The sequence below is a fragment of the Portunus trituberculatus genome, chromosome 9 (assembly GCF_017591435.1).
Source record: "Portunus trituberculatus isolate SZX2019 chromosome 9, ASM1759143v1, whole genome shotgun sequence".
NCBI lineage: Eukaryota > Metazoa > Arthropoda > Malacostraca > Decapoda > Portunidae > Portunus > Portunus trituberculatus.
In genome coordinates this window covers 4,340,932-4,367,500 of record NC_059263.1, presented here as the reverse complement: position 1 = coordinate 4,367,500, position 26,569 = coordinate 4,340,932, and the positions used below count along the sequence as shown (strand labels likewise).

The 26,569-nt window shown below is 46.5% G+C and overlaps 2 protein-coding genes across 4 annotated transcripts in view; one reads left to right on the top strand and one right to left on the bottom strand.

Annotated features, from left to right (window-relative positions):
• LOC123501748 overlaps positions 1-26,569 on the bottom strand; it is a 34,333-nt gene that overhangs the window by 7,110 nt on the left and 654 nt on the right. For 2 of the 3 annotated variants that reach the window (XM_045250764.1, XM_045250761.1), the window contains exons 2-9: positions 7,386-7,682; positions 6,333-6,632; positions 5,147-5,976; positions 4,668-4,830; positions 3,126-3,280; positions 2,621-2,789; positions 2,064-2,208; positions 756-892 (exon numbers count right to left, since the gene is read on the bottom strand). In XM_045250764.1, the coding sequence (XP_045106699.1) occupies positions 756-892; positions 2,064-2,208; positions 2,621-2,789; positions 3,126-3,280; positions 4,668-4,830; positions 5,147-5,976; positions 6,333-6,632; positions 7,386-7,630 (2,144 nt within the window). In that variant the 5' untranslated portion in view covers positions 7,631-7,682. Of the gene's footprint in view, positions 1-755; positions 893-2,063; positions 2,209-2,620; positions 2,790-3,125; positions 3,281-4,667; positions 4,831-5,146; positions 5,977-6,332; positions 6,633-7,385; positions 7,683-17,574; positions 17,642-26,569 lie in introns of all 3 variants that reach the window. The other variant, XM_045250763.1, reaches the window with a different exon arrangement.
• On the top strand, positions 9,254-25,645 carry LOC123501488. The gene is given in 10 exon segments (XM_045250334.1): positions 9,254-9,659; positions 11,718-11,802; positions 12,141-12,214; positions 12,645-14,352; positions 14,355-15,255; positions 15,519-15,540; positions 18,428-18,851; positions 18,887-21,388; positions 21,998-22,098; positions 22,298-25,645. Coding segments are annotated over 10 exon segments (8,700 nt in total). The 5' UTR covers positions 9,254-9,482; the 3' UTR covers positions 25,004-25,645.

The following is a 26,569-nucleotide window of genomic DNA, read 5'->3' as shown; positions in this document are numbered from 1 at the left end:
GAATGGGGACGGTTTGTGGAGGATAAGGAAGGGAAGGGAAGAGGAGGGAAGGGAAAGGATGGGAAAAGACAAATTAACAGACAGATAGACACAGATAAACACACGCGCATATATACATAGAGAAAGAGATAGATAGATAGATAGATAGATAGATAGATAGATAGATAGATAGAGAGAGAGAGAGAGAGAGAGAGAGAGAGAGAGAGAGAGAGAGAGAGAGAGAGAGAGAGAGAGAGAGAGAGAGAGAGAGAGAGAGAGAGGGAGAGAGAGAGAGAGACAGAAAAGTAAAACGAGGTTAGAAGGAGAATGAAGAAGAGAGTGAGAGAGTGAGTGAAAGACGGAGAGAGAGAGAGAGAGAAGGGAAGCGAGCAGTAATGGAAGGGAGAGCGATGAAGAAAGACAAGGAGGAGAGGAGAAGGAGAAGAGTAAGATGGAGAAGAGGAGGCGGGAGTCAGAAAAGGCGAAAGGAAAACAAAAAAATTATGAAAGTGACGAACGGAAAGAAGCAGTTTGTGATGTAAACAAGAGAGAGAGAGAGAGAGAGAGAGAAAACAAGAAAAAAACACATGAAAAATAAACACAAACAGACCAAAATAAAAAAGGAAAAGAGAAAAAGATCAAAGCAATTCAAAACAAAATAATGAAGAGCTAAAAAAAAAAAAGATAAACAAAAGATAATAAACAAACAAACAGAAAAAAAATAAAGAGAAAAAACTATAAAGAAAACAAACACACACACACACACACACACTCACCAACATACAGTAAGGAGCACCATCCTAAAACAGAGGCGAGGATAACTGGCCAGGAACTCCCCAACGCCTATGAGAAGACTGCACACACCTTGGCACATCCCAGCCTGCTCAAACTGCTCCGCCTCGCCTCCTCTGATCTGTGTCACGTGAGATTAAGTCATGCTAGGTTGGCTTACGTTTGGGTTTTTAAATGCAGTAAGGAAAACCAGCTTAGGGTTCATGTTAGGTTGGATTACGTTAAGGGTTTATATTTAATACAGGAAGGAAAACCAGCTTAAGGCAACAATAGATTAAAAAAAAAGCTACTTGAAATGCCAGTTGCTTTAAGGAATGATGTAGATTTTTTTTTTTATATATTCAACCTTTTCAGTACTGGGACACATTTTTCCCTTGAGATTTGTGTACGATTAGACCATTTCATTGATATTAAGAAGTGTTTGTGGAGGTCTGGAGATTAATGGCCATAGTCTTCACTATCTTAACACCTTCCCCTCCCTCCGCCGACATGAGTTTCTGAAGCTGTATAGAATCCCCAAATAGAAAAAGAATGACTATGGAAACATATCATGGTATTCAAGAGTATGGTAAGTGCGTGCAGTTTTGTGTGAAGAAGGAGAGTTGTCTTTAGAGGTTAGGTTAGGTGAGGTTAGGTGAGGTTAGGTTACGTTAGGTTAGGTTAAATTACGTTAGGTAAGGTGAGGTGAGGTGAGGTGAGGTTAGGTTAGGTTAGGTTAAATTAAGTTAGGTTACGCTAGGTTAGGTTAGGTTAGGTGAGGTGAGGTTAGGTTAGGTTAGGTTAGGTTAGGTTAGGTGAAGTTAGGTTACGCTAGGTTAGGTTAGGTTAGGTTAGGTTAGGTGAGGTGAGGTGAGGTTAGGTTAGGTTAGGTTAGGTTAGGTGAGAGATGAGAAAAGTGAAAGGCATTTGAATAAGAGAATATGGTTAGATTGCGAAGAAATGTGTGTTTAGAGGGAGGAAAACAGGGAAGAAAGGAATGGGAGGGAGGAATAGAGAGAGGGAAGGAGGAGCAGTGAGAGAGAGAGAGAGAGAGAGAGAGAGAGAGAGAGAGAGAGAGAGAGAGAGAGAGAGAGAGAGAGAGAGAGAGAGAGAGAGAGAGAGAGAGAGACAGACAGACAGATAGAGAGACAGAGATAAAGATAGACAGACAGACAGACAGACAAAGTTTAAAAGAGAGAAAACACAGAAACAATGAAACAGAATCAAAAGAAGAGACAAAATTTCTCTCTCTCTCTCTCTCTCTCTCTCTCTCTCTCTCTCTCTCTCTCTCTCTCTCTCTCTCTCTCTCTCACCTTCTTAATCCGCGTCTGTAGAAGGAGGAGGGAAGGCGCCAGAGGGTTCCTTGGGTGATTTCTCATGGTTATCCTTCGCAGCACCAGGGCCGCCTCCTTCCCCCTGCCCCGCGCCACCAGCCACTGCGGGGACTCCTCCAGCAGCCTGCCTCGTGGTGGTGGTGGTGGTGGTGGAGAAAAGGATGGATGTGAACAGGAATAATAAGAATGAGATCAGGAAGTGTGGTAAGAATAGAGAGAGAGAGAGAGAGAGAGAGAGAGAGAGAGAGAGAGAGAGAGAGAGAGAGAGAGAGAGAGATAAATAAAGTAAACAAATAAATAAACACACACAAAAAAAACAAGAACAGAAATTAAGAAAAAAAAATTACACAACAAACTTAAATGAAATGAAAAAAAAAGTGAAAAAAAAACAACAGAAAAAAAAAACATCAAAAAACACAAAAATAAAACCAAATAAAGGATAGAAAAAAAATAGATACACAACACAAAAAAAAAAAAAAAAAACACAACAGAACTAAGGAAGAACCCAGAAGAACACCAGCACCAGCATCACCCACCTGCTGTAGGCGAGAGCGAGGACACAGGGCAGGCTGGTGACGAGGCCCAGAGTAACCCAGGAGCCGAGGAGCCAGCCAAGGAACCCAAGCACACACTGACCCAGGGAGAAGCAGACGGAGGCAAGGCAGGTGACCATTCCCCTCTCCTCATCCCTCACTTGTTCCAGGGCTAGAGAGAGAGAGAGAGAGAGAGAGAGAGGTGGGAAGAGAGATGTTTGAATTTCGTTGTTGTTGTTGTTGTTGTTGTATTCATGTTTTTTTTTTTCTCTCTCTCTCTCTCTCTCTCTCTCTCTCTCTCTCTCTCTCTCTGCCCACTCACAATGAAAAAAGACAAGAAAGAAAAAAACACAAAATAACAACAACAACAACAACAACAAGGAACAAGGAAAAAGAAAAAAAAAAAAAAAAAAAAAAGAGAGCGCCAGAAACACATGAACCAAACATTTGAAACTCTCTTAACGAATGAGACAAAAGGACGAAGCAAAGGAAGAATGAGTGAGCTTACCTGTAATGACCACCACGTTGTAGATCGCAGGCAGGCCCAAACTGATGAAGAACCGAAGAATCAAGAGCGTCAAGGAGCTCTTTACCAACACGAAGAGGGACCCCAGAGCTGCCGCCTTCACCGCCAGCAGCATTAACACCCACTTCCGTCCCACCCTGGCAATGAGCGCAGGATTAGAGAAGGACAAGGAAGAAGAAATAGAAGAGAAAGGAGAGGGAGAAGGAGAAAGGAGAAGGAGGAGGAGGAGGTGAAAGAGGAGTGTTTCAGGATAGCTAACACTCATACATCAATCTAAGAATCAATTTTTTTTATACACTCAAGGAAACTAGATGTATTTTTGGAGAAGAAGAAGAAGAAGAAGAAGAAAAAGCAGAAGAAAAAAAAAGAAAAAAGAAAAAGAAGAAAAGGTGAAAGAAAAAAAAAAGATGAAAAGACTCCAAAAATTAAGAAGAAAAGAAGACAAACAAGAGGAGAAGAGAAGAGCCGCTGGAAGGACAGTTCCTCCCGACGACAACCACAACCACAACTATATAGAGCAAGAATACCTGCCACCTCATACACCAACCTGAAAAAACAAACCAGGTGTATTTTGGGTCCAGGTAACTTCCATAACATCTCTCTCTCTCTCTCTCTCTCTCTCTCTCTCTCTCAAAGATGGTAATTCCTTCTCAAATGCTTATTAATAATTTTCTCCCACATCATAGGTAACTAAAGCTTTTATTTACTGCGCCCTTCACTCTTCACCCTGCGCGCAAATTTGTGTGTGTTAAGCGGAGTTCGCTCGCTGGGGTAAGCTAATCCTATTTTGGTCGCAAAGCTCATTACAGGCATGGCTTTGTGAGTGTGGGGGTGACTGATGGGGTGTGATAGGGTGACTGGTGTTAATAAAGCTACTGTGTTGTGGTGAAAAGTGAGATGTGGTGAGAGTGGTGGTGAATGGTGGTGAGTGGTTGTGGTGATGATGGGTGGATGATGATGGGTGAAATGAGAAAGGTGATGATGGTGAAGGATCAGTGGTAGGAGATACCGCGGAAGGGAATGATGATAGAAGTGATGGACAGTGAAAAAGATGATGGGTAGGAGATGATGGGGAGGAATGGGAGATGAGAAAGATGATGGAAGTGGTGTGTGTGGTATAAAAGGTGATGATGGGGAATGGGGAGGGAGGGAGGGAGGGAGGGAGCGAGTAGATGGGTGAATAATGAGCAATAAATATGGAGAGGTTGAGTGAGAGGTTAATGAGGCGGGACTGTGTGGCTAGGATAATGAACGAAGGGAGATATCACTTTCATTTAGCTTGCGTACCTCAGACCTTACCGGAATAAAGTGGAGATGCTGACGGAAGCACCACAGTAAACCCCTTTAGTAAATTTACAGAGACGATAATAACAACAACGACGAAACAAACCACCCAACTTCAAAACACACACACGAACATACAAACCCACACACCACATTAACAAAAACGTACTATTTCAACACAAACACAAATATACACATAACAATTGCTTTCCCTACACATTCACACATTCACTCACTCACCTATCAGCCAGGATGCCAAAGAGAAGAGAGCCAATGACAGCCCCGGCCACACAAACGTAGAGCATGCGTGTGGAGTTCCCAGCCTCCTCACACGCCCAGCCCAGCTCCGTAGCTAGCGACTTCTCCACGTAGGTTTTGTCGAAGTCGTGGCCGAACACACAGCCTGAGGAGGAGGAGGAGGAGGAGGAGGAGGAGGAGGAGGACGAGAGAGAGAGAGAGAGAGAGAGAGAGAGAGAGAGAGAGAGAGAGAGAGATGGATGGATGTTCAAATTCAGCATGTTAGATTAAGCGAGTAGCAGCAGCACCACCAGCAGCAGTAGTGGTAGTAGTAGTCGTAGTCGTAGTAGTAGTAGTAATAGTAGTAGTAGTAGTAGTAGTATAGTTACAACAGTACAAAATAAAAACACAATCTCTCTCTCTCTCTCTCTCTCTCTCTCTCTCTCTCTCTCTCTCTCTCTCTCTCTCTCTGTCTGTCTCACCCATTGTGTAGACCATAGGTGGCGCCACTCCAGGGTACTCCTTCTGCCACTTCACCGCCGCCTTCAGATATTTCTCCATCGGGTCGTCCTGCTTGGCTCCTCCCTCGCCGCCCTCCTTCTTTCTCCCGGAGACGTACAGGTCATTGAAGGGGTCAAAATGGCGGGCAACACGTGACTTTACGAGGCCAGGTTGTGTTGGGTCACTCTCCTTGCTTGAGACTGTCTGTGTGTGTGTGTTCGTGAGTTTGTGTCGAGTCGTGTGTTCTGTGGTGCTGTGGTGTTGTCTAGTGGTACTGTGCTGTGTTCTGGTGCTGATTTGCTGGTTTGGAGTGCTGAGGCCTCCTTTGTGAGTGCTGAAGTGGTGTTTTCTAGTGCTGCCTTGGTGATCTATTGTGCTGGAGCCATCTGTGGTGGTGCTGTGTTGGTTCTGAGTGCTGAGGTGCTGTTCTAGTGCCTCTCCTTGCTGGCCTGGAGTACTGGGATGTTCCTCTGCAGTGCCCTTCGTAATACCGGGAACTTCTGATGTAGTTACAGCCTCCACAGGACCGGTATTCGTCCCAAGGGTATAGGAGTCTACTGGGATACTGGTAAACCCTTCAGTATCATCACTTTCCCGATCCACTGTACCGGGAGGAGTCTTCAACCCACCTGTGTCCTCCCACGGGGTACTGAGGCGTGGCTGAGGGGTACTGGGGCCTATCTGGTCGTCGTACGTAGTGTTGTATGTCCTGGTACTGTACTGTCTGCTTGTACCGGGGTCGTACTGGGGGTCACTAAGGGCGGAGGAAAAGTCGTACAGTGCGCAGGGGTTCAGTTCCCCAGTCTGTGTTCTGTGGAAAGTTGTGGTGGTTGTAGTGGTTGTGGTGGTGGTGGTGGTATAGATAGAAGAAAAGGGACAGTAGTAGTAGTAGTAGTAGTAGTAGTAGTAGTAGTAGTAGTAGTAGTAGTAGTAGTAGTAGTAGTAGTAGTAATAGCAGTAGTAACAGAAATAAATGAACGATGAAGACAATTGAACCACAACAAGGGCATCTACGTGACAGCGACAACAAAAACAACAAAAAACAACGAAAACAACAAGAAACAACAAAGAAAAAGAGACAACAACACAAAACATAACAACACTACAACAAAATATAAACAATAAACGAATCAACAAGAGAATACAAAGGAACCTCGAAACACTAACTTCGGAGTAACAAGGAGCCTCCAGTGGTAGGTAGAGAGGTGACCTGGGGGTGGAGGCACAGTACAATTAGACAATGGCACTTGCACCATCAGGAGGACGTTGAGGTAAGCACACGGCACCACCAGGCACACAGGAACCAGCCACCACAGGATAAGGAACCTCTTGTAAGCCCCACGATCGTCAGAATTCTTCAGCAGGGTGTCCAGTTGTCTCCCTCTCGGCGTCCCTCCCCCCGCGCCGCTACTGCAACTGTTACTACTACTTTCTCTGTCGCTGTTGGTGTGTGTATTTATCCTGTCCCTGAAAGAGTAGGAGGAAGTAAGGGAAGATGTAGGGCAGTCAAACGTGCACACACACACACACACACACACACACACACACACACACACACACTAACTTCGCTCCCACGCATTCTTATTCCCGTGTGTGTGTGTGTGTGTGTGTGTGTGTGTGTGTGTGTGTGTGTGTGTGTGTGTGTGTGTGTGTGTGTTTCATCTGCTTTTTCTTCCTTTTTTTAATCCTCTGTGTTGATAGGTGTATTCAATCAGCAATCAAAAGAAAATAGGTTTGTTTTTTTACCTTGAAAATAAAGAAAACTCCACAAAATTGTAAGTTTAAATGTCAATCCCCACATTAACACTAACTTTTATTCACACCATCCTTTCTCTATGCACAGCCGTCTACCCACGCCCCTCTACCCACACCCCCCCTACCCACACCCCTCAACCCACACCCTTCTACCCACACCCCTCCACTCACAGTAACTTTATTCACACCATCCCTTTCTATGCACAGCCTTCTACCCACACCCCTCCACCCACACCCCTCTACTCACACCCCTTTGCTCACACCCCTTCGCTCACACCCCTCCACTCACACCCCTCCACTCACACCCCTTCGCTCACACCCTCCACTCACACCCCTTCGCTCACACCCCTCCACTCACACCCCTCCACTCACACCCCTTTGCTCACATCCCTTCGCTCACACCCCTTTGCTCACACCCCTTCGCTCACACCCCTCCACTCACAACCCCCCCACACGTCACCTCACCTCGCACCATCTTCCACCAGCTGGCTACGTGGACTGGTGCGTCTGTTCCTTCTATTCACGGGGCGACTTGTGATAACAGGCATCGCGTCTCCTCGGTTAAGTAATTCTGTATTCACGTCAGCTCCGTTCATAGTCTCCGTCTCATTTGTTCTGTGCCGCGCCGCCCTCCTGGACTTTGCGCCGCCCCCTTGTGGCTGTGTTAACCTCCTGGCCTCTACATCCATGTTCTCCTCGTCAGGCTTCATAAGGGCGAGGTGCAGGTGTCACTGGTGCGGTGCTGTGGTGTGTCTGTCTTCTCTGTGAACATGATGATACAAAATGAGGTAATGAATTAACAGTCAGACCTAAGAATTCAAATCATTATGTATTCTAAACACCAAATAAAGCTAAATAACTACAACCACTTCTCAGAGAAACCATACTAAGAACCGTCCTTACAACAGAAATCACTACAGGAGGCAGGAAACGAATCAGAACTGTATCAAGACAAGTATATCACAACCAAGAATTGAAACAGTCACCGTCTACACAACCAAAGAAACCGAAGCAACCATCCCTATTCGAGAGAAACAACAATTGGAATCTTATAACAACACAAAGCCACAAGGGGAGGCAAGAAAACTACTACAACTTTTGAACTGAAGACAAGAATAGAGACAACACATGAATAGACCAGTTCTCCCCTAAAGAGTGAGAGAAAACGGTCTCACTATCACCAGACGCGTGAGAGACCCGTCTGACTCAGTGACGAGAGGAGGGAGAGAAGTTTCAGTACGTGTGTTGTACGTTTTAGATCCCCTTGTGCCGCGATCCAGGCGGTGTGCGTGGTGGTGAGTGCGTGGGGTATCACTACGAGACCTGAGACGCACTGCAACACCTACTACACCCCCAGAAGGAACGGAAACAATCATATAAACGTAAGATATGCAATGTGACGGTTTGTTTGGTGTTAGCTTCAGTGATACAGCCACTTAGCGCTGCCTTGCTTGCCCACACACTGCCCTGAGGTAGGAGAGTGTTGTCTTTTGGTGGCATAGTGAGAAAGATTTGATGTAGAGTGATATTGTTTAGTGGTAGGTGGTTTGTCCGTCCGTCTGTCTGTCTGTCTGCCTATCCCTCCCTCTCCATCCTCCCTCTCTCTCTCCCCTCTGCTCTATCCACATCGCAGGCTGCCTTGTATAGCCATATACTGATAGATAATAATAGAATGTGGGAATATGGATGGATTAGTGAAAACGTTGGTATGGGAGAATAGTTTTAAAATATGTTAGTATGTGGTTAGCCTCTTCCCTACCTCCTCGCTCCCTCCTAGCCTCTCTCTCCGCCTCCCCCCTTCTCGCTCCCTCCTCACCACACCCCAGTACACGTCATGCACCTCTCTCGTGGACGCGTTCCAATCCTGTATATTATATTCCGTTCGTTTTTAAAAGTTATTGGATTGGTCAACGTAACATACCTGAGTAATTGTTATGGTAATGTGTGTCGTCTCATTAAGTATCATGGCACAGGTAGCTAAGTGGGGTGGAGGTATGTGGGAATCCTTGTTTTTTTTCTCTCTCTTTATTATTCATGTTTAAGTCCTTCGATACCGGGACACATTTATACCTTGAGATTTGTGCACGATTGAACTATTTTCTTTGCATTAGAAAGGGGATATGAAGGCCAGAATATTAATGGTCCACAATCTTCACTATTTTTATCCTAGAGTTGCCATACGTCCGGATTTTCCCGGACATGTCCGAAATTCAGATAACGAAATTGCGTCCGTGGGGAGTTTTGAAAATACCTCAAATGTCCGGAATTTCACCTTCCATCAATCAGTAATTGTTAAAAAAATCACATTTATTAAATTTCCTTGGGTTAAAATGATGAGAGAGAGAGAGAGAGGGGGGGGGGGTTCACCGAGTGGCAGCTGCTTTGGTTTGGTTTCAGTCAAGACTGACGAGTATGGGTCCTGTATGAAGTCAGTGCTCACAGCCTTCCCAACGCGCCTCACGTCGCGCCCCAGTCTCTAACCAGCTCTGATAGGGGTCAAACTGGATTACCGTTTGCGACCTTGTGACCTTGTCATTACAACTATTACTTGTTCTTGTCAAGATGCCCAAACGAAAGTGTAAATTCACTGCAGAGATGCAGAACAAACTTCCGTGCTTCAAAAGAGGCAGGGATGAGTGGGAAGCTGAGTGTTCGGTGTGTAAACAAGGAACATTTGTCTCATTGGCACATAAAGGCAGTAATGACTTACAGTCACATGATTATCAGCCATATGCAAAGGTAAATAAGTTGAGTTTCTTTTAATTCATTTACATGTTTTCCAGTATCAAATCAGGACCATAATCAGGTGTTAGTGAACGTGTCCGGAATTTTGATAGTTCATATATGGCAACCCTATTTTAACCCCCACATAAGTTTTTGTAGCTGTATAGAATCACCAAATAGTAAGCAGGATGAATATGGAAACGCGTCATGGTACTGAAGGGGTTAACTTGAGCTGCTTGAACCTAACTGAACTTAACAAACCAGAATATGTAATGAATAAATGAATGAAGTGTAATCAGTAAGAGGCAACACGTAAAAATATTTCTGTTACGTGTTGATGATTTATTTAAACTCAAAACTAGCAACATTAAAACGATTCTTCGCTGTGTCTCCCTTCGTAACACAAGACTTGTTCGGGTCGAGAGAGAGAGAGAGAGAGAGAGAGCGGAGGACGAGGAGAGGGAGGGACTGAGGGAGAGGGGGATGATAATGGAGTTTCCTATGCAGACATAAAGTACGCACACACTCTCTCTCTCTCTCTCTCTCTCTCTCTCTCTCTCTCTCTCTCTCTCTCTCTCTCTCTGTGTGTGTGTGTTTGTGTTGAATGTATTCCAATCTTACTAGCATTACTTTATTTTGTTGTTGAGTTGTTTTCCTCCTCGGTAGACATTGTACGTGTGTCACAACTGAGAGCACGAAAGTTGTTCAATATATATCACGATTGGAACAGGTGATTTAGGTCAGCAGTGGTGGCGGTGGCGGTGGCGGCATAAGATAAGAGAAATGGATGCTCCTATGAAATTATCCATATCCCATGAACTTTTTTTTTCTTTTTTTTTTAGACGTTTTGAGTTTACATTATTGTAGACTATTTAACATACCAGTACTCGCAATCATTAATACCTTTCTCTGGTAAACTGGAACTCCCTGCCTGCTTCTGTATTGTTTTTTTTTTTTTTTTTTTTTTTTTGCGCCCCTTCAGTACCATGACGCGTTTCCATATTCATTCTGCTTACTATTCGGTGATTTTATACAGCTTCAGAAACTCATGTGGGTGATTTCAATAGTGAAGACTTTGGCCATAAATCATCTGACCTCCATTGACCCTTCCTAATGTCAATAAAATTATCTAATCGTACACAAATCTGAAGGTAAAAAATGCATTCCAGTACTGAAAGAGTTAAGAGGGAGGTTTCAAGACATTTGCCCCAGACTTTTGCCTAACTCTATTTACCTTTAAGGGAACTGGCAATCAAGTGGGCCTTTTTCTATTTTCATCGCCCTTGGTCAGCTTCCCCCTTGCGATTAAAAAAAAAAAAAATTCTACATACTCTCATACGTGTCTTGCCTTTATAACGTTTTGCTCACCTCGACTGGCTATTTTTAAAGGCCACAGAGATAGATTGCCAAGTTCTCACCTGGAAATACCTTGTGAAGTTATCTATGGTTAGTTAATATGCAAGATTCACGTGACGAAAGATTGAGAGCAGAGACAAGGGAGTGAACAGAAAACGTATTTAAGCTTGTATTGCACCATGTTTGTGTCATAATGTTTCGCTCTCTCCACTCCTTTCGTCCTTCCCCTCCTCCGCCTCCTCCTCGACCCCGTTATAAAGATTGCTTGTGTGTGTGTGTGGCATGTCTTTTTATCTTTTTTTTTTTTATCTTTTACATGATAAGATAATAGTTTTTGGGTTTTTTTTGTTTTTGTTTTTGTTTGTTTCTTACTTGTGATAAGAATTAAACTATCCTTATCTAATCAATACATCCAAACGTATCAGATTTCACACACACACACACACACACACACACACACACACACACACACACACACACACACACACACACACACACACACACACACACACACGAGACAGCACGTGATTGACCTAATCGGTGAAGACATGTGCAATATTGAACAGGGAGTGAATGGCAAAACACGCACACGCACACAGACACACAAAGCTAAGGCAGCACTAAATGAATACTCTCTCTCTCTCTCTCTCTCTCTCTCTCTCTCTCTCTCTCTCTCTCTCTCTCTCTCTCTCTCTCTCTCTCTCTCTCTCTCTCTAGATGGCGGGACAGAGAGGCTACGGGGCAAGAAGTCGAGACAATCTTTACGCTGCTGCCGAATCTGTCAACGAAATGCTGGCTCAGTGTAAGTCCTCCTCCTCCTCCTCCTCCTCCTCCTCCTCCTCCAGCAATGCAAGCAGGATGAGGGGACGAAGTTAAGACATGGGGTTTAAAGAAAATGGGAAGAAATATTAGTGAGACGAGCCTTGATGAAGAAGGAAGTGAGTAATTTGAGATACACTGGTCGGGTGGCAGAAAGTACATCGAGAAATCTTACTGGAACCTTAAAAAAAAAAATTAAAAAAAAAAGTCAAAAAGTATGTTAACCTCAAGGGCCTTTTGAAAGTAGTGAGGGGAGTGTGTTAAGGCGTTTTAGAATGTTGCCTCGTGTGTGTAAAGAAGTGACGTCTTTTCATCCCACAGTGAAGGGCATGGACGGCGGGCGCAGGGGCAGTGGCAGAGGCAGGAGGGGCAACTGGAACCCACCACCACAAGAGGTAAGGCTCCTCTTGTGTGGTGCGTGTAGTAGTAGTAGTAGTAGTAACAGCAGAAGCAGCAGCAGCAGCAGCAGCAGCATTAAAAGTAATGATAATAATAATGACAATAACAATAATAATAATAGTAATAATAATAATGATAATAGCAACAACAATAATAGTGGTGGCATAAATTCATTAGTTACAAATTTATAATTTATGGTAAATATTTGAAAGATAAAGGAAATGGAAGCTTCGAGACCCATTTGATAATTGTGCATGACTTGCTTTACACGAGACAAGAATGAATGGACGTGCATAAGGCATTAATTTTTGCTGGAGAAAGTTTTTTTTTTTTTTTTTTTTTTTTGTGTGTGTGTGTGTGTGTGTGTGTGTGTGTGTGTGTGTGTGTGTGTGTGTGTGTTTTAAGCTGCAACTTTGACGGCTGCAGGTATGGGGAGAGATGCGGCATCCAGAGGATGGTTGGTGGCGAGGCAGGGACCGAGGAAGGGCAGGCCCTGGCAGGAATCCTTATGTCCCGGAGATGGCTCCTCCCAGGGAGCCAGAGCGAGGACCCCGAGGGCGCCAGCAAAAGGGAGGCAATTTCGGTCAGCGCATTTCCTGTGAGCAGGGTACAGTCCAGCAGTTGGTGATGGTACTGTCAGAGAACCCAAGCTTCACCATGAGTCTCCTTAACCTGCTGGAGTACCACAACCTGCAGCCCAAGGATGTGAGGCAAATGGTAGCCTATAATGGCCACTTGTTCCAACTACAGAACGATGAGGTGGTGCTTGCTCCCCGTCTGAAGCTGTGTGATGCCCATTCTAGTGACAGTGGGTGTCAGGATCGCAAGGGTTGTGACAGCCTTCACATGTGCAACAAGTATGTGCTAGGATGGTGCAGTGAAAAAGAGGGTTGTGTGTTGGGTCACAGGTGGCACACTGACCACAACCTGGCCATTCTCAGGCGGCTCTCCATGGAATATGTCAGGTATCGTGTACTACATGAACTGCTGCGAAGGAGCCACAGGCGGGGCCAACACGGGAGCCGACAACAGGCCGGACCTCTGGATGTGTGCAAGGAATACAACAACGCTGGATGTAACCAACCCAAATGCCCCAGCCTGCATGTGTGCCTCAGCTTCGTGGTGGGCCTCACTATCTGTACCCAGGACAACTGCGACCTGAACCATAACCTGCTGAACCCTGCTTGCTGTCACCTACTCAAACTTCACCAGCTGCCTATGAACGAGGCACCACGAGATGTGGCCATGGCCATCCTTCTGGCCAATCCTGGGCTGAAAGACAGAGCGAAGTCCCATCCCATCAAGGCTGCAGCTCGGGGTCAGGAAAGAAAGGGAAACAAGGCAAAGAAACTCCAGCAGGAAGGGAATAGAAAGAAACAAATCCCTACAAAAAAGGGAAAGAAAGTGAGCTCATCTTCAAGTACTGAAAGTGAAACGGAAAGTGAAAGTGATGACGATGACTCAGACGACAAAGGGAAGAAAAGTCATAAAGTAAAAAGCTCACATTCTTCAAAGGCAAAATCTAGAAAGACCAGCAAACAAGATTCGTCAAAAAAATCTAGGAAGTCAGACTCAGACTCAGACTCAGATTCAGATTCAGATTCAGATTCAAATTCAGATTCAGACAAGGGCAAGGGACGAGACACTAAAGGTAAACAGTTACCAAAACAAGACCAAAAAGACAGTGCTTCGCCGGGAACAAAACCGCACGCTGCACCTAAGCCAGCGCCAACGCCTCGCCGCACGCTGTGGGCCCACTACCTGCAGGGGGATGTTGCCGATCCACGGATCTGTTATTACTCGGTAGAAACCATATGTCGCGACGAGGCTACTGGCTGCCCAAAGCTTCACTGCACAACACACTTCCACTGGCAGGTGAAGGAGCAGGATGGTCGCTGGATCAACCTTCCTCCTAAAGAATCACTCAGAATCGAGAGGGCGTTCTGTAATCCTGCCAACGACAACGTAGCCCTATCTCGTCTTGAACCCGAAAAGCTGGATCCCTCTACAACTGGTCTCCTCCTGCTGCTTGGCCGTGACATCTGGCAGGCTGACTTCCTCTCCAGTAAGCTCACTAACTCTACAAAAAGCAAAACGCTACAGCTGCGGCGCCTGTGTACAGAGATAATAGCCGGCCTGGCCTCAAGGCATCAACCTACCACTGGTACTTCCTGGACATTAATAAGAAATGGGTGAAATACGGCAATATGGACACTACTAGCCGCCAAGAGCTGGTTAGCAGCATCACCTCAACAGACATCGAGAATCACTACGAGAAAACCCCACAGCAGCCTCTCCACTTCAAGAATTCTAGGTTCTCGTACATATTAAACTTTGACTCCATGACACAGACCAACCAGTCTACGGGAGTGATCCGGCATGTGCGACGCAGACCCGAGCCACACCTCCCAAAGGAGAACAAGACCAAGGCGGCCTCTGGCTCAGACCTTCCATCTCACTGGGATGACATGCAACCTGAGGAACGCTCACGTCTTGTAACTTTGGCGACGGACTCAGATGAATACAAGAAGGTGGTGAAACTTCTAGGCACGAGTGTTCCCCCTACGAACGTAGTTCAAGTGGATCGCATTCAGAATCCATTTATGTGGTGTGCCTTGCAGAACAAGATCAAGGAACTGACAGCTTTGTATAAAAATGCAGATAGTGTGAACGTGCGACAGCTGTTCCATGGCACCTCAGACAACGTCGTGGCGAGCATCTGCAATGAAAACTTTGACTGGCGACTCCATGGCACGGCAGTTGGACAGGCTTATGGGAGAGGAACATACTTTGGTGTTGATGCAGCCACCTCTTACCATTACTGTCGCCCAGGATCTAATGGCAACAAACACATGTTTGTAGCAAGAGTGGCTATTGGCTCTGCGGTTGTAGGAAGTTCTGGCATGGCACGGCCTCCCATCAACCCTAACACCTCCATGCCTTATGAATCCACTACAAACAATATCAGCAACCCCAGTATGATCATTAAGTACTGCAAACAGGAGTACTACCCAGAGTACCTTCTCACCCTCAAGTAGTGCTTCTCAACCTCACCCACAGTACTACCAAAGCATTAAGCAGTCCGTCAAACTGCTGAGCGACTAAAGTGTCCGTCAGAGTGTACGTGACAGTGTTAGTGACTTTTCATTCTTTACGTAAAAATGGTCACTAGACTTGGCCCACAGAATGCCTGTGCTCTGTGAATGTAAAGGCCTGTCGGTGCACTAGCTATCATTAAAGGGAGATGCAGCCTTTGTAGTTAGTACCTTGCCTTGCTAGTGTCTGTATGGGTCTTGGTAGCGCAAGTGTTATGTTGGTGAATGTAAGGAAACCTGAGATTGTGATATGAGCTTTGATTTTTACGAAGTATTAACATGTTATTCGGTGTGGACCTTCCTTATTGCCGTTGTGCCTTCCTTTCACTATAGCCACCTCGATGGAAATGCAATATAATCTCATTACTCAATAAAATAATAAAAGGAACAACCTGTGATCAATGACGTGTTTGTTTTTATCACTGCTTCCTGGAACTGAAGGGGACGGGAAGGCAACGTCAACACAGTAGAGATAGTTTGTCTTTTTTTTTTTTTTTTTTTTTTTTTTTCATGAATAGCTATCACTGAACTTTAACAGTGAGAGTTATGATAAGAGGCTGATGAGATAAGAATCCCTTAACTGTACATCAAAACTGGCTGATTAAACAGTGTATTCATGGATGTTGTTGCTGTGGACGTTATTATTATCATTATTGTTATTGGTAGTAGGGGTTGTATGAGTTTACTATAGGTTCCACGGCCTTAATCTCTACAGTACCATGCCGCCTTTTCATGTCCATTCTGGTTACTGTTTGGTGATTTTATACAGCTTTAGAAACATAAGTTAGGATTAGAAAAGGAAAGACTGGCCATTAATCTTTTGACCTCCACAGACCCTTCAAAATGCAAATAAAATCACCTAATCATACCCAAAAATCATGGTCAAAGTAAGTCTCAGCACTGAAGGGGGTTAACCACAAACTGGTGACCTCAGCACGCCCACGCCACGTAAGCAGGAACTCTCAAAACATCGATAGTTTTATCTCCGTTACTTGTAACACGCTCAAGTGGACAGAAGCGGGGTTTTCTTGAGACTACATGAGCATTACGAAAGATTGAGGAATGTTTACCTATAATGAGAGAGAGATGGAAGGGGCTGAATGAGACTAATCTGTAGCTTTTTCAAATTCATCCTCACTAGAGCTGAGCCATTTGAGATAGGATGTTTCCATTTATTTCTCTAACACTTAAAAGCATTTAATGAAATAGCATCAAATCAATAAAACTAAATATGCGCGGAACTGATATTTTCTGCAACTCATCGCCACTGAGAAGTTTACAATTAAAACAGCGAATCAATGAAGAGAGAGAGAGAGAGAAACAATCTTGACTAAACCAGAATCCCAACACGTCAGCAACATGAACCGCCTCTGTAAACGAGTGTGTCGATTGCCACCACCACCAGCGGCACGACAACGGCAAGGCAACGTGTAAGGAGTGTGTGTGTGTGTATGTGTGTTATACCGTGCCGTGACTCATCGCAAGGAAGGAAGCGATTCTTATAGTCAGGCTTACTGGTTAGTAGTAGTAGTAGCAGTAGCAGTAGCAGCTAATAGTAACCCCAAAACAGTCTCCTTGAAGGCAAACACAGCTAATGTTCTCTTGTTATGATGACACGGCACTAAAATTCTTACGTGGGCAATTTTATGTGCCGACCTCCCTCCCCCCCCCTCTCTCTCTCTCTCTCTCTCTCTCTCTCTCTCTCTCTCTCTCTCTCTCAATACACGTCAGATGTTATGGTTATACAGGATCATACCATACACCTCCAAAAAACTGTTTAGGAGGAGAAAAACAAGATTAAAAGGTTAGTAGATTTTAAGAAGAGATTGAGTTTCTATAAATTAGTATATTGCATTATATTCTACAACCTTATTTCTATCTGAGGTATTAATCACAAGAGAAGAGGCTGAGGTTATTACCCGTCACTATGAGTGTGTTTGCTTATGTAAAAGTTGTAGAGAGGGAGAGAGATAGAGACGTCACCCATACTAGCAACGCATCAAAGAAAACGTAAGCTTCTCCCGACGCGACCAGTTCACGTCAAGCAGGCGGCGAGGAGCAACACGGCAACTGATGAAGGGAGTGCCAGTGGTGAAATCTGTGCATTCATAGTGTGTCAGTGTTTATCGAGTGAGGTGCAGGTCCATGAGAGGCTGAAAACTGAAAGTGAAGCGTGGAGGGGGCTGAATCAAGATGGGAAATACTTTACCAACACTTAACGAAGAGGTAACTTGTGATTTCTTTAGTGCTGATACTCTTACTTTGCGTGTCTGGGGTTAGTTGTGGTTCTGTGTGGTTGTATTGCTCAGGTTCGGTGGATGAGTTAGCCTAAGGAGGTAGGAAAAGAAAAAAAAAAAGGTATGTAGGTGATTGATAGATAAAACTTGTGCTATACCCAGTTCACGTGAGTTTGACTTGCATGAGAGAGAGAGAGAGAGTGGTGTATCTGTACATCGTTTGTTTCCATAATGTATCGCTCGTTTCATTTACCCGCAAAAATCGCAACACACACACACACACACACACACTAGCAGCTTAATAAAACAGAGATATAGATAAACAAGCACAACACGCAACAAGTTATCAGAAAGAAAAAATAAAAGGCAGTGGTGGTGGTGGTAGGCGGGAGGTCGGGGGGGAGACAGACAGACAGACAGACGCTCACAGTCCGGTATGATACGCGTCTCGCACGTAGCCTAGAATGTTCTTGTCGACGGAGGGGAAGTGGGAGTGGTAGAAGGGGAGGGGGTGTTATTGATACAGACGGTGGAGGAGGGGGTGACTGAGGAAGTGTAGCCAGATGAGTGATAGGAGAGTTTAGAGTCCAATGTTGCCAAGTCTGATCAGTAGCCTAGCATTGTCATTCATCTCAATAGGCTGTAATGAATTAATGTTCCCGTGGATGCAGTGATGAGTCGAGTTCATATTCGGCCTCACTACAGCGCTGTAAATCAGTCTCTAATGGAGGTCATTATTATTTTTTTTATTAGTAATATGTGGTAAATTCTGCAAGAGAGATAGAGTGTGTGTGTGTGTGTGTGTGTGTGTGAGGGTATGGGCTATGGGCCCGGGGTGAGGGAATTAAGCTCCACCTTACCGCCGTGACTCTTTCAGGTGGTGCAGGAGGTGAAGGATGTGTTCTACGACTCTCTCGAGGATCATTTCGACCATGTCCCCGTTGGACACCGATCCAAGGCTTGTGGCTCCCGTGACGAGGAATGCGTGACGGCGCCGCCCTGCGAGGACAATGAAGTGACACCCCTGCCCCACGAGGACAACCACGTGACACCCCTGCCATTCCAAGACAATCACTTTGGGACCCTGCCATGCGAGGACATCCTTTCGGGACCTTTAGCCCGTGAGGACGACTTCTCGAGACCACTGCCCTGCGAGGACAACCTCTCGAGACCACTGCCCGGAAAGGACAATCTCTTGAGACCCTCACCCGTTGAGGATAGCTTCTCGAGACCCGTACCCCACGAAGACGACTACTCGAGATCATTGTCCCGCGAGGACAACCACTCGAAACCCTCACCTCGCGAGGACAGCCTATCAAGACCCCTGCCCCGTGAGGACTACTCGAGAACATCACCCCGCGAGGACAGCCTTTCGAGACCCTTGCTCCATGCGGACGACTATTCGAGACCACTGTCCCGCGAGGACATGCTCTCAAGACCCCTGTCCCACGAGGACAACCACTCGAGACAACTGCCCCACGAGGACAGGCTCTCAAGACCCCTGTCCCACGAGGACAACCACTCGAGACAATTGCCTCACGAGGACAATTATTTAAGACCCCTTCCCCGCGAGGACAACCACTCGAGACAACTGCCCCGCGAGGACAACCACTCGAGACAACTGCCCCGCGAGGACAACCACTGAGACAACTGCCCCGCGAGGACAACCACTCGAGACAACTGCCCCGCGAGGACAACCACTCGAGACAACTGCCCCGCGAGGACAACCACTCGAGACAACTGCCCCGCGAAGACAACCACTCGAGACAACTGCCCCGCGAGGACAACCACTCGAGGCAACTGCCCCGCGAGGACAACCAGTCGAGACAACTGCCCTGCGAGGACAACCACTCGAGACAACTGCCCCGCGAGGACAACCACTCGAGACAACTGCCCCGCGAGGACAACCACTCGAGACAACTGCCCCGCGAGGACAACCACTCGAGACAACTGCCCCGCGAGGACAACCACTCGAGACAACTGCCCCGCGAGGACAGCCAGTCGAGACAACTGCCCCGCGAGGACAACCACTCGAGACAACTGCCCCGCGAGGACAACCACTCGAGACAACTGCCCCGCGAGGACAACCACTCGAGACAATTGCCCCCCGAGGACAATTACTCGAGACAACTGCCCCGCGAGGACAACCACTCGAGACAACTGCCCCGCGAGGACAACCACTCGAGACAACTGCCCCGCGAGGACAACCACTCGAGACAACTGCCCCGCGAGGACAACCACTCGAGACAACTGCCCCGCGAGGACAACCAGTCGAGACAACTGCCCCGCGAGGACAACCACTCGAGACAACTGCCCCGCGAGGACAACCACTCGAGACAACTGCCCCGCGAGGACAACCACTCGAGACAACTGCCCCGCGAGGACAACCACTCGAGACAACTGCCCCACGAGGACAACCATTCAAGACCCCTGCCTCACGAGGACAACCTCTCAAGACCTCTGTCCCGCGAGGACAACCACTCGAGACAACTGTCCCACGAGGACAACCATTCAAGACCCCTGCCTCACGAGGACAACCTCTCAAGACCTCTGTCCCGCGAGGACAACCACTCGAGACAACTGTCCCGCGAGGACAACCATTCAAGACCCCTGCCTCACGAGGGCAACCATTCAAGACCCCTGCCTCACGAGGACAACCATTCAAGACCCCAGCCTCACGAGGACAACCATTCAAGACAACTGTCCCACGAGGACAACCATTCAAGACCCCTGCCTCACGAGGACAACCATTCAAGACCCCTGCCTCACGAGGACAACCACTCGAGACAACTGTCCCACGAGGACAACCATTCAAGACCCCAGCCTCACGAGGACAACCATTCAAGACCCCAGCCTCACGAGGACAACCATTCAAGACCCCAGCCTCACGAGGACAACCATTCAAGACCCCTGCCTCACGAGGACAACCATTCAAGACCCCAGCCTCACGAGGACAACCATTCAAGACCCCTGCCTCACGAGGACAACCATTCAAGACCCCTGCCTCACGAGGACAACCACTCGAGACAACTGTCCCACGAGGACAACCATTCAAGACCCCTGCCTCACGAGGACAACCATTCAAGACCCCAGCCTCACGAGGACAACCATTCAAGACCCCTGCCTCACGAGGACAACCATTCAAGACCCCTGCCTCACGAGGACAACCATTCAAGACCCCTGCCTCACGAGGACAACCATTCAAGACAACTGTCCCACGAGGACAACCATTCAAGACCCCAGCCTCACGAGGACAACTATTCAAGACCCATGCCTCACGAGGACAACCATTCAAGACCCCTGCCTCACGAGGACAGCCTCTCAAGACCCCTGCCCCACGAGGAAAACCATTCAAGACCCCTGCCCCGCGAGGACAACCACTCGAGACAACTGCCCCGCGAAGACAACCTTTCGAGACCATTGCCCAGCGAGGACAATCACTCGAGACCCCTGCCCCACGAATACAACCATTCAAGACCCCTGCCTCGCGAGGACAACTCAAGACCCCTGCCCCACGAAGACAGCCTCTCGAGACCATTGCCCCGCGAAGAAAACCACTCGAGACCCCTGCCTCACGAGGACAATCATTCAAGACCCCTGCCCCGCGAGGACAATCACTCGAGACCCCTGGCCCGCGAAGACAGCCTCTCAAGACCCCTACCCCGTGAGGACAGCCATGCAGCAGCCCCGCTCCGTGATGCAAACCGTGTGATGGTGTCACTCCTTGAAGATGAGCGAGTGACAGCCTCGCCCCATGGAGGTGAACGCAGGGACGACCCGCCGCGTGAGGATGAGCACCAGACGAGTCAGAAGGTCTGGAGCTTCACGACAGACCCAGGTGAGTGTTATGTACACTACCTTAAGACGTGTCATTGTAGCCTCAAACCTCCTTACTTCCACAGAGTGATCATGGTACACTGCCACAGGGAATATGGCACTTCACCTTCACATGACAAATAAGAATTACTTTTGTTACTGTCATGTGTGAAATCTATGAGCCACACACAACCCAGGCATGCCATTAAGCGATCCAGTACAGTAATAGGTGTCCCGCAACACTGTCTGAGAGTGGCTGCATGTCATGCTGGCCTTTAATGCTTGAATTGATCCCTGTCTGTCAACAGTGACTTAAAAACAAGAAAATAAGGGGAGATGCAAAAATCCTTGGGGCCTACACTTGACAGTCACTTGTTGATATACTTGATGTGATTATAGTTATTTATATTTGTACATTGACGCGTTTGATGACTATTGAGTCTTTAGTACTGTCATCTTGTGACGTGGTTTGATTTTTTCTTATTTATTTTTTTAATTAATTAATTAATTTTATATTTTTTTATTTATTTATTGTTATTTATTTATTTATTTACTTATTTTATTTTATTTTATTTCTATTTATTTATTTTATTTATTTATTTATTATTATTTATTTGTTTGTTTTTTTCAGTGAAGGCGAACATTGCCATGGAGTGGGAAGAAGACCTGAGTGATCCTTTTGAGAGGGTCTTGGCCAGGAGAGATTGCCACACAAATCATTCCACGAATCAGGTGTGTTGTACAGCACTGATCACCAAATGTACCTCCTGCACACTCATTCACTGTATGGTAAAGGGGTTCATGTGGAGACTTGTTGAAGTCATCTTTAGTAATGACTTCAAGCTTTATCATGTCCTTGATCCATAACTTGTCCTTGTCCTACAGATTGTAGCCAAGAGATACCAATATAACATTTCTTTTCTCTTTACAGGAAAAGACTGCTGGTGAAAAGATTGATGCTTTGTTACAATCCTTGAAGAAACTGCAAGCAGGTGGCAAGCAGCGGAGCACAGGGACACCACATCATTATTCTGACGAAGAGGGAGACCATGACACCATAACCCAACGGTATACTGCACAACATGATAGTAGATCAGAGCAACATTATCCTGAAGGACACCAGAACAGAAGGGTACCTCGGCACTACCCTGAAGAACACCAAGACCATATGACACCACATCATTATTCTGATGAAGAGGAAGAGGAAGACAAAAGGGCACAGCATTATAAAGATAGAGAGCATGGCAGCAGGTCACAGCACCCTGATTATTCAATGCAAGACAGAAGTAATGAACAGCTTCATGACAGTGATAGTGATGAGCAGGACAGCAGGACACATCATCAAGGTGATGAACAAGACAAGAGGCGACAGCACCACAATGGTGAAGTACGTGAAAATGACCAGCATAAAAGACAGCAACATTACCAAGATGGGAGTAAGGAGTTGGCCGCAACAACTTTGCAGCACGATGAACAGAGTAGAATTCAGCAGCATTACAGTGATGAAGATGAGGGAAGCAAGCCACAGCATCAGTCTCCCAAGGATGAAGCCAGCAGAACTCTGCATGCTGGCCAGGAGAGGCACAGCTGGGGCAGAGGTGAGGCTCGTGGGTGTGTTCGTGGTGGGCCGCACTGGATGGGACAGCGTGAAGACCAGACACACTCCTGGAGGCAAGAAAGGCCAGCCAAAGTGCAGAATGAACATGGGCTTGCCTGGAAACACAATCATTCGTGGAGGACCGCTGAGAATGACCATCCAGGAAGTAACTGGCGGCAACAACACACTCACCCTGACACCTACTACAGAGACAGAGATCACAATCTTGATGGTGATGCTTCACACAACATGTATGATGAAGGAGATAACTTGGAGCCTGAGGACTTGGTGAGTGTCTTGGTAGAACGTCCTCATTTCCGCTGCACGTTCATAAACCTCTTTGACTATCACTGCTTTGCTACTGAGTCAGTGCGGCAGGTGGCAGCAGCCCACCCAAACATCTTCAACGTGAACAGGGAAGGAGTGCAACTTAAGCCACAGATTAAGTTGTGTCGAGCCAACCAGACCCAGAGGTGCACCAGTGGCCGGTCCTGCCCTGACCTCCACGTGTGCAGCACCTACATTTCCAGCTGGTGTTCAGAAACCCCTTGTCGACCTGGCCACTCACTCTACACAGACCACAACAAGGCTGTCCTGAAGACATTTATGCTGGAACATTTGTATGTAACACATATCAAGAAACTGTTGAAGCATCTCATCCCTACTGCAGTGCCACCTTCAGGCTGCCTGGAGGTGTGTCAGGACTACAACAGTGGACAGTGTAAAAAGACTGACTGCCAGGCATTGCATCTCTGTCGTCGCTTCGTAGTGACCCGTGCAAACTGTGACAGACCCAAGTGTAGCCTCAACCACAATCCACATGACCCAGCCTGCTCCATGCTACTGGTTTACCACAGAATATCTATTAATGAAAATATCAAGGACATCATTGTAGCAATATTGAATGCAAATCCCTCCTTGGTCCCTAAGGATTCCACCAAACCTTTGCCTCCACGACAGCCACAGTCACAACCACAGACACAGACACAGACACAGACACAACCACAGCCACAACCACAGAAGCAGTCACAGCCACAGCCACAGCCACAGCCACACACCAAACCAGCTCCCAAGGATACAAGCCCTAAGCAAAAGGCTACATTGTTGGATAAAGTGAAACAATGGCTGGAAGTAGATAGTGACACTTCCAAGAATAAGGAATCTACAACGCCACACACCCAGGAAGACACAGTGACTCCAGCCCAAGGCGCCACAGCCAAGAACACCTCAGATAAAAAGTCAGAGAGAGTCAAAGAGTCAGGTCAGGACAGCAGCAGTAAGGCTACACACAAGCCAGATAGAAAGCACCCTTCTGACAGCAACACTGCCACAGGTGGAGCAGTAGGTGGCAGGCAAACAGTGTGGGCCTATCACCGCACAGGCAGTGTTGATATCGCTGAGATTTGCCGTTTCTCTGTGGAGGGCATCTGTATGTATGAAGACCAGGGATGCAGGAGGCTGCATGCATCACAGCCTTTCCACTGGCAGGTGCATAAGATTGCAGGTCAAGACTCTTGGTTCAATCTGCCAGCAGCCCTTGTCACCTGCCTAGAAATAGCCTTTTGTGACCCATCCAAGAACGGAGTCAAGTTGCCCTCTCTTGACCCTGCCCAAAAGCGACGCCTGCAGGACGTATTGGATCAGGACACGTGGTATGCCAACTTTGAGGCCATGGTGCTGACCAATTCTGATTATTCTAAGGTGGTGGGTCTGAGGCGCCTTTGTGTACAGGCCGGTGCTACACCTCTGCATACCAAGGCCCGGACCTTTAACTGGTTCTTCTGCGATGTCAGAGGACGGTGGGTGAAGTATGGACAGGTAGACAGCACAGGACAGGCCAACCTCAAGAGCAACATTACCTCTTCAGACATCGAGGCTCATTATCTGGCAAGCCCTGAGCAGCCACTCTCCTTCAGGAACTCCCAGTTCTTGTACCTTATAAACTTTGGTGCCATGACGCAGACCAACCAGACCACCAAGGCACAACGAGCGGTGCGCCGCCGCCCAGAGCTCCACCCCAGCCTGTCAGCTGCTAAATAAAGACATTAATGACATGAGGCTCACCAGTAACCTGCGGTGTAGGCCTCAGTCTGTGGTGGACATCATGCTTTTGCCTGATCAGTAACAGGACTTTGCTCTTCAGACCACAGCACGTACTGGGATGAGAAGAGGGCAGTGTAGTGTAGTGGTGCACTATTCTGTGCTGTGATGGGTAGTTTAAGAGGTTTACGAGGTGTTGTGCTGATGACAATCATCTCGATACAGTGAACACTATGATAAATGCATTTCCTTTTGTTTTGTAAAATTATGTATTTTGTAGCAGGCAACACTTTCATTCACTTATATTACAAACTTGAGTTCATATTTTATGTAGCATTTTCACTTATAGTGGGTACTCATTGGAGTTTTATCTTGTATATCACAAATAGAACTTTTTTTCGTTTGAGATGAAACATTGCCTATAATTATATACTGTGGAATGAAAGATTACTCTTAGGAATGTATAGTTTCTGAAAAGTGGCTGTCAGCAGATGGCAGCTGAACCTTATCTTATGAACTTCTTTTGACACTATACATACATTAATGTATTTGGCGTATTAAGAAAAACACCATTCTTTGAGAGAAGTAAGACAGGTGAGTGTGTTATATCCATGGAAACAAATAAAAGTTGTTTTTCAGGTGCGCCATGTTTAATTGTTTAGCTTCCCCAATTCACCGGTGTGTATTTACCTAGTTGTAGTTTTACAGGGCCTGGGCTTTATACTCGTGTGGCCCCGTCTCCATATCTACACTTATCCAATTTCTCTTTAAAACTATGCACACTCATTGCTGACAACTTCCTCACTCAAACTGTTCCAAGTCTCAACACATCTTTGCGGGAAACTATATTTTTTTAACATCTCTCAGACATCTTCCCTTCCTCAGTTTCTTACTATGCGATCTTGTGCTTCTAATGTCATATTCTTCTCTCAGGATTACTTTCTCATTATCCACTTGGTCCATTCCGTTAATCAATTTATAAACTTGTATCAGATACCCTGTGTGTGTGTGTGTGTGTGTGTGTGTGTGTGTGTGTGTGTGTGTGTGTGTGTGTAAGTCCCGTGCTCACAATTATTTCTAAAGTGTATCCTTTCTCGTGTCGTTTTCTATGATAGCAGAATTCATATGCGCGGAGGGTAACTCTGGCATTACATTCAAAACGCTTCAAGAGGCGTGAGCGTGCTGCTGATGAGCAGCACTGGTGGCAGCACCTCAGCAGGCCGCCACGGTTACCTAGATAGGCTCTCTCTTCACACCCTCATTGCAAAGTACGCACTCATCATCACGTTATTAACCCGTTATTCCCACACCCTCACTACAAACTACTACTCATGCTACCTTCTCAACTCAACCCTCCATCACGAACTACTATTCAAAGTCACACTTGCCTCGGCACACTCCATACAAACTAATCACTAATCATTACATCACTCACTACAAATCATCGACTCTTCCCAGACAGTCGTACGTATCTATTTTATCAAGCTTTTTTCATTCTTAGGCACTTTCATTGCATGCTCGATCAGTACTCATTGCCAAAAAGGAACCACCAGTATTTCGCGAACT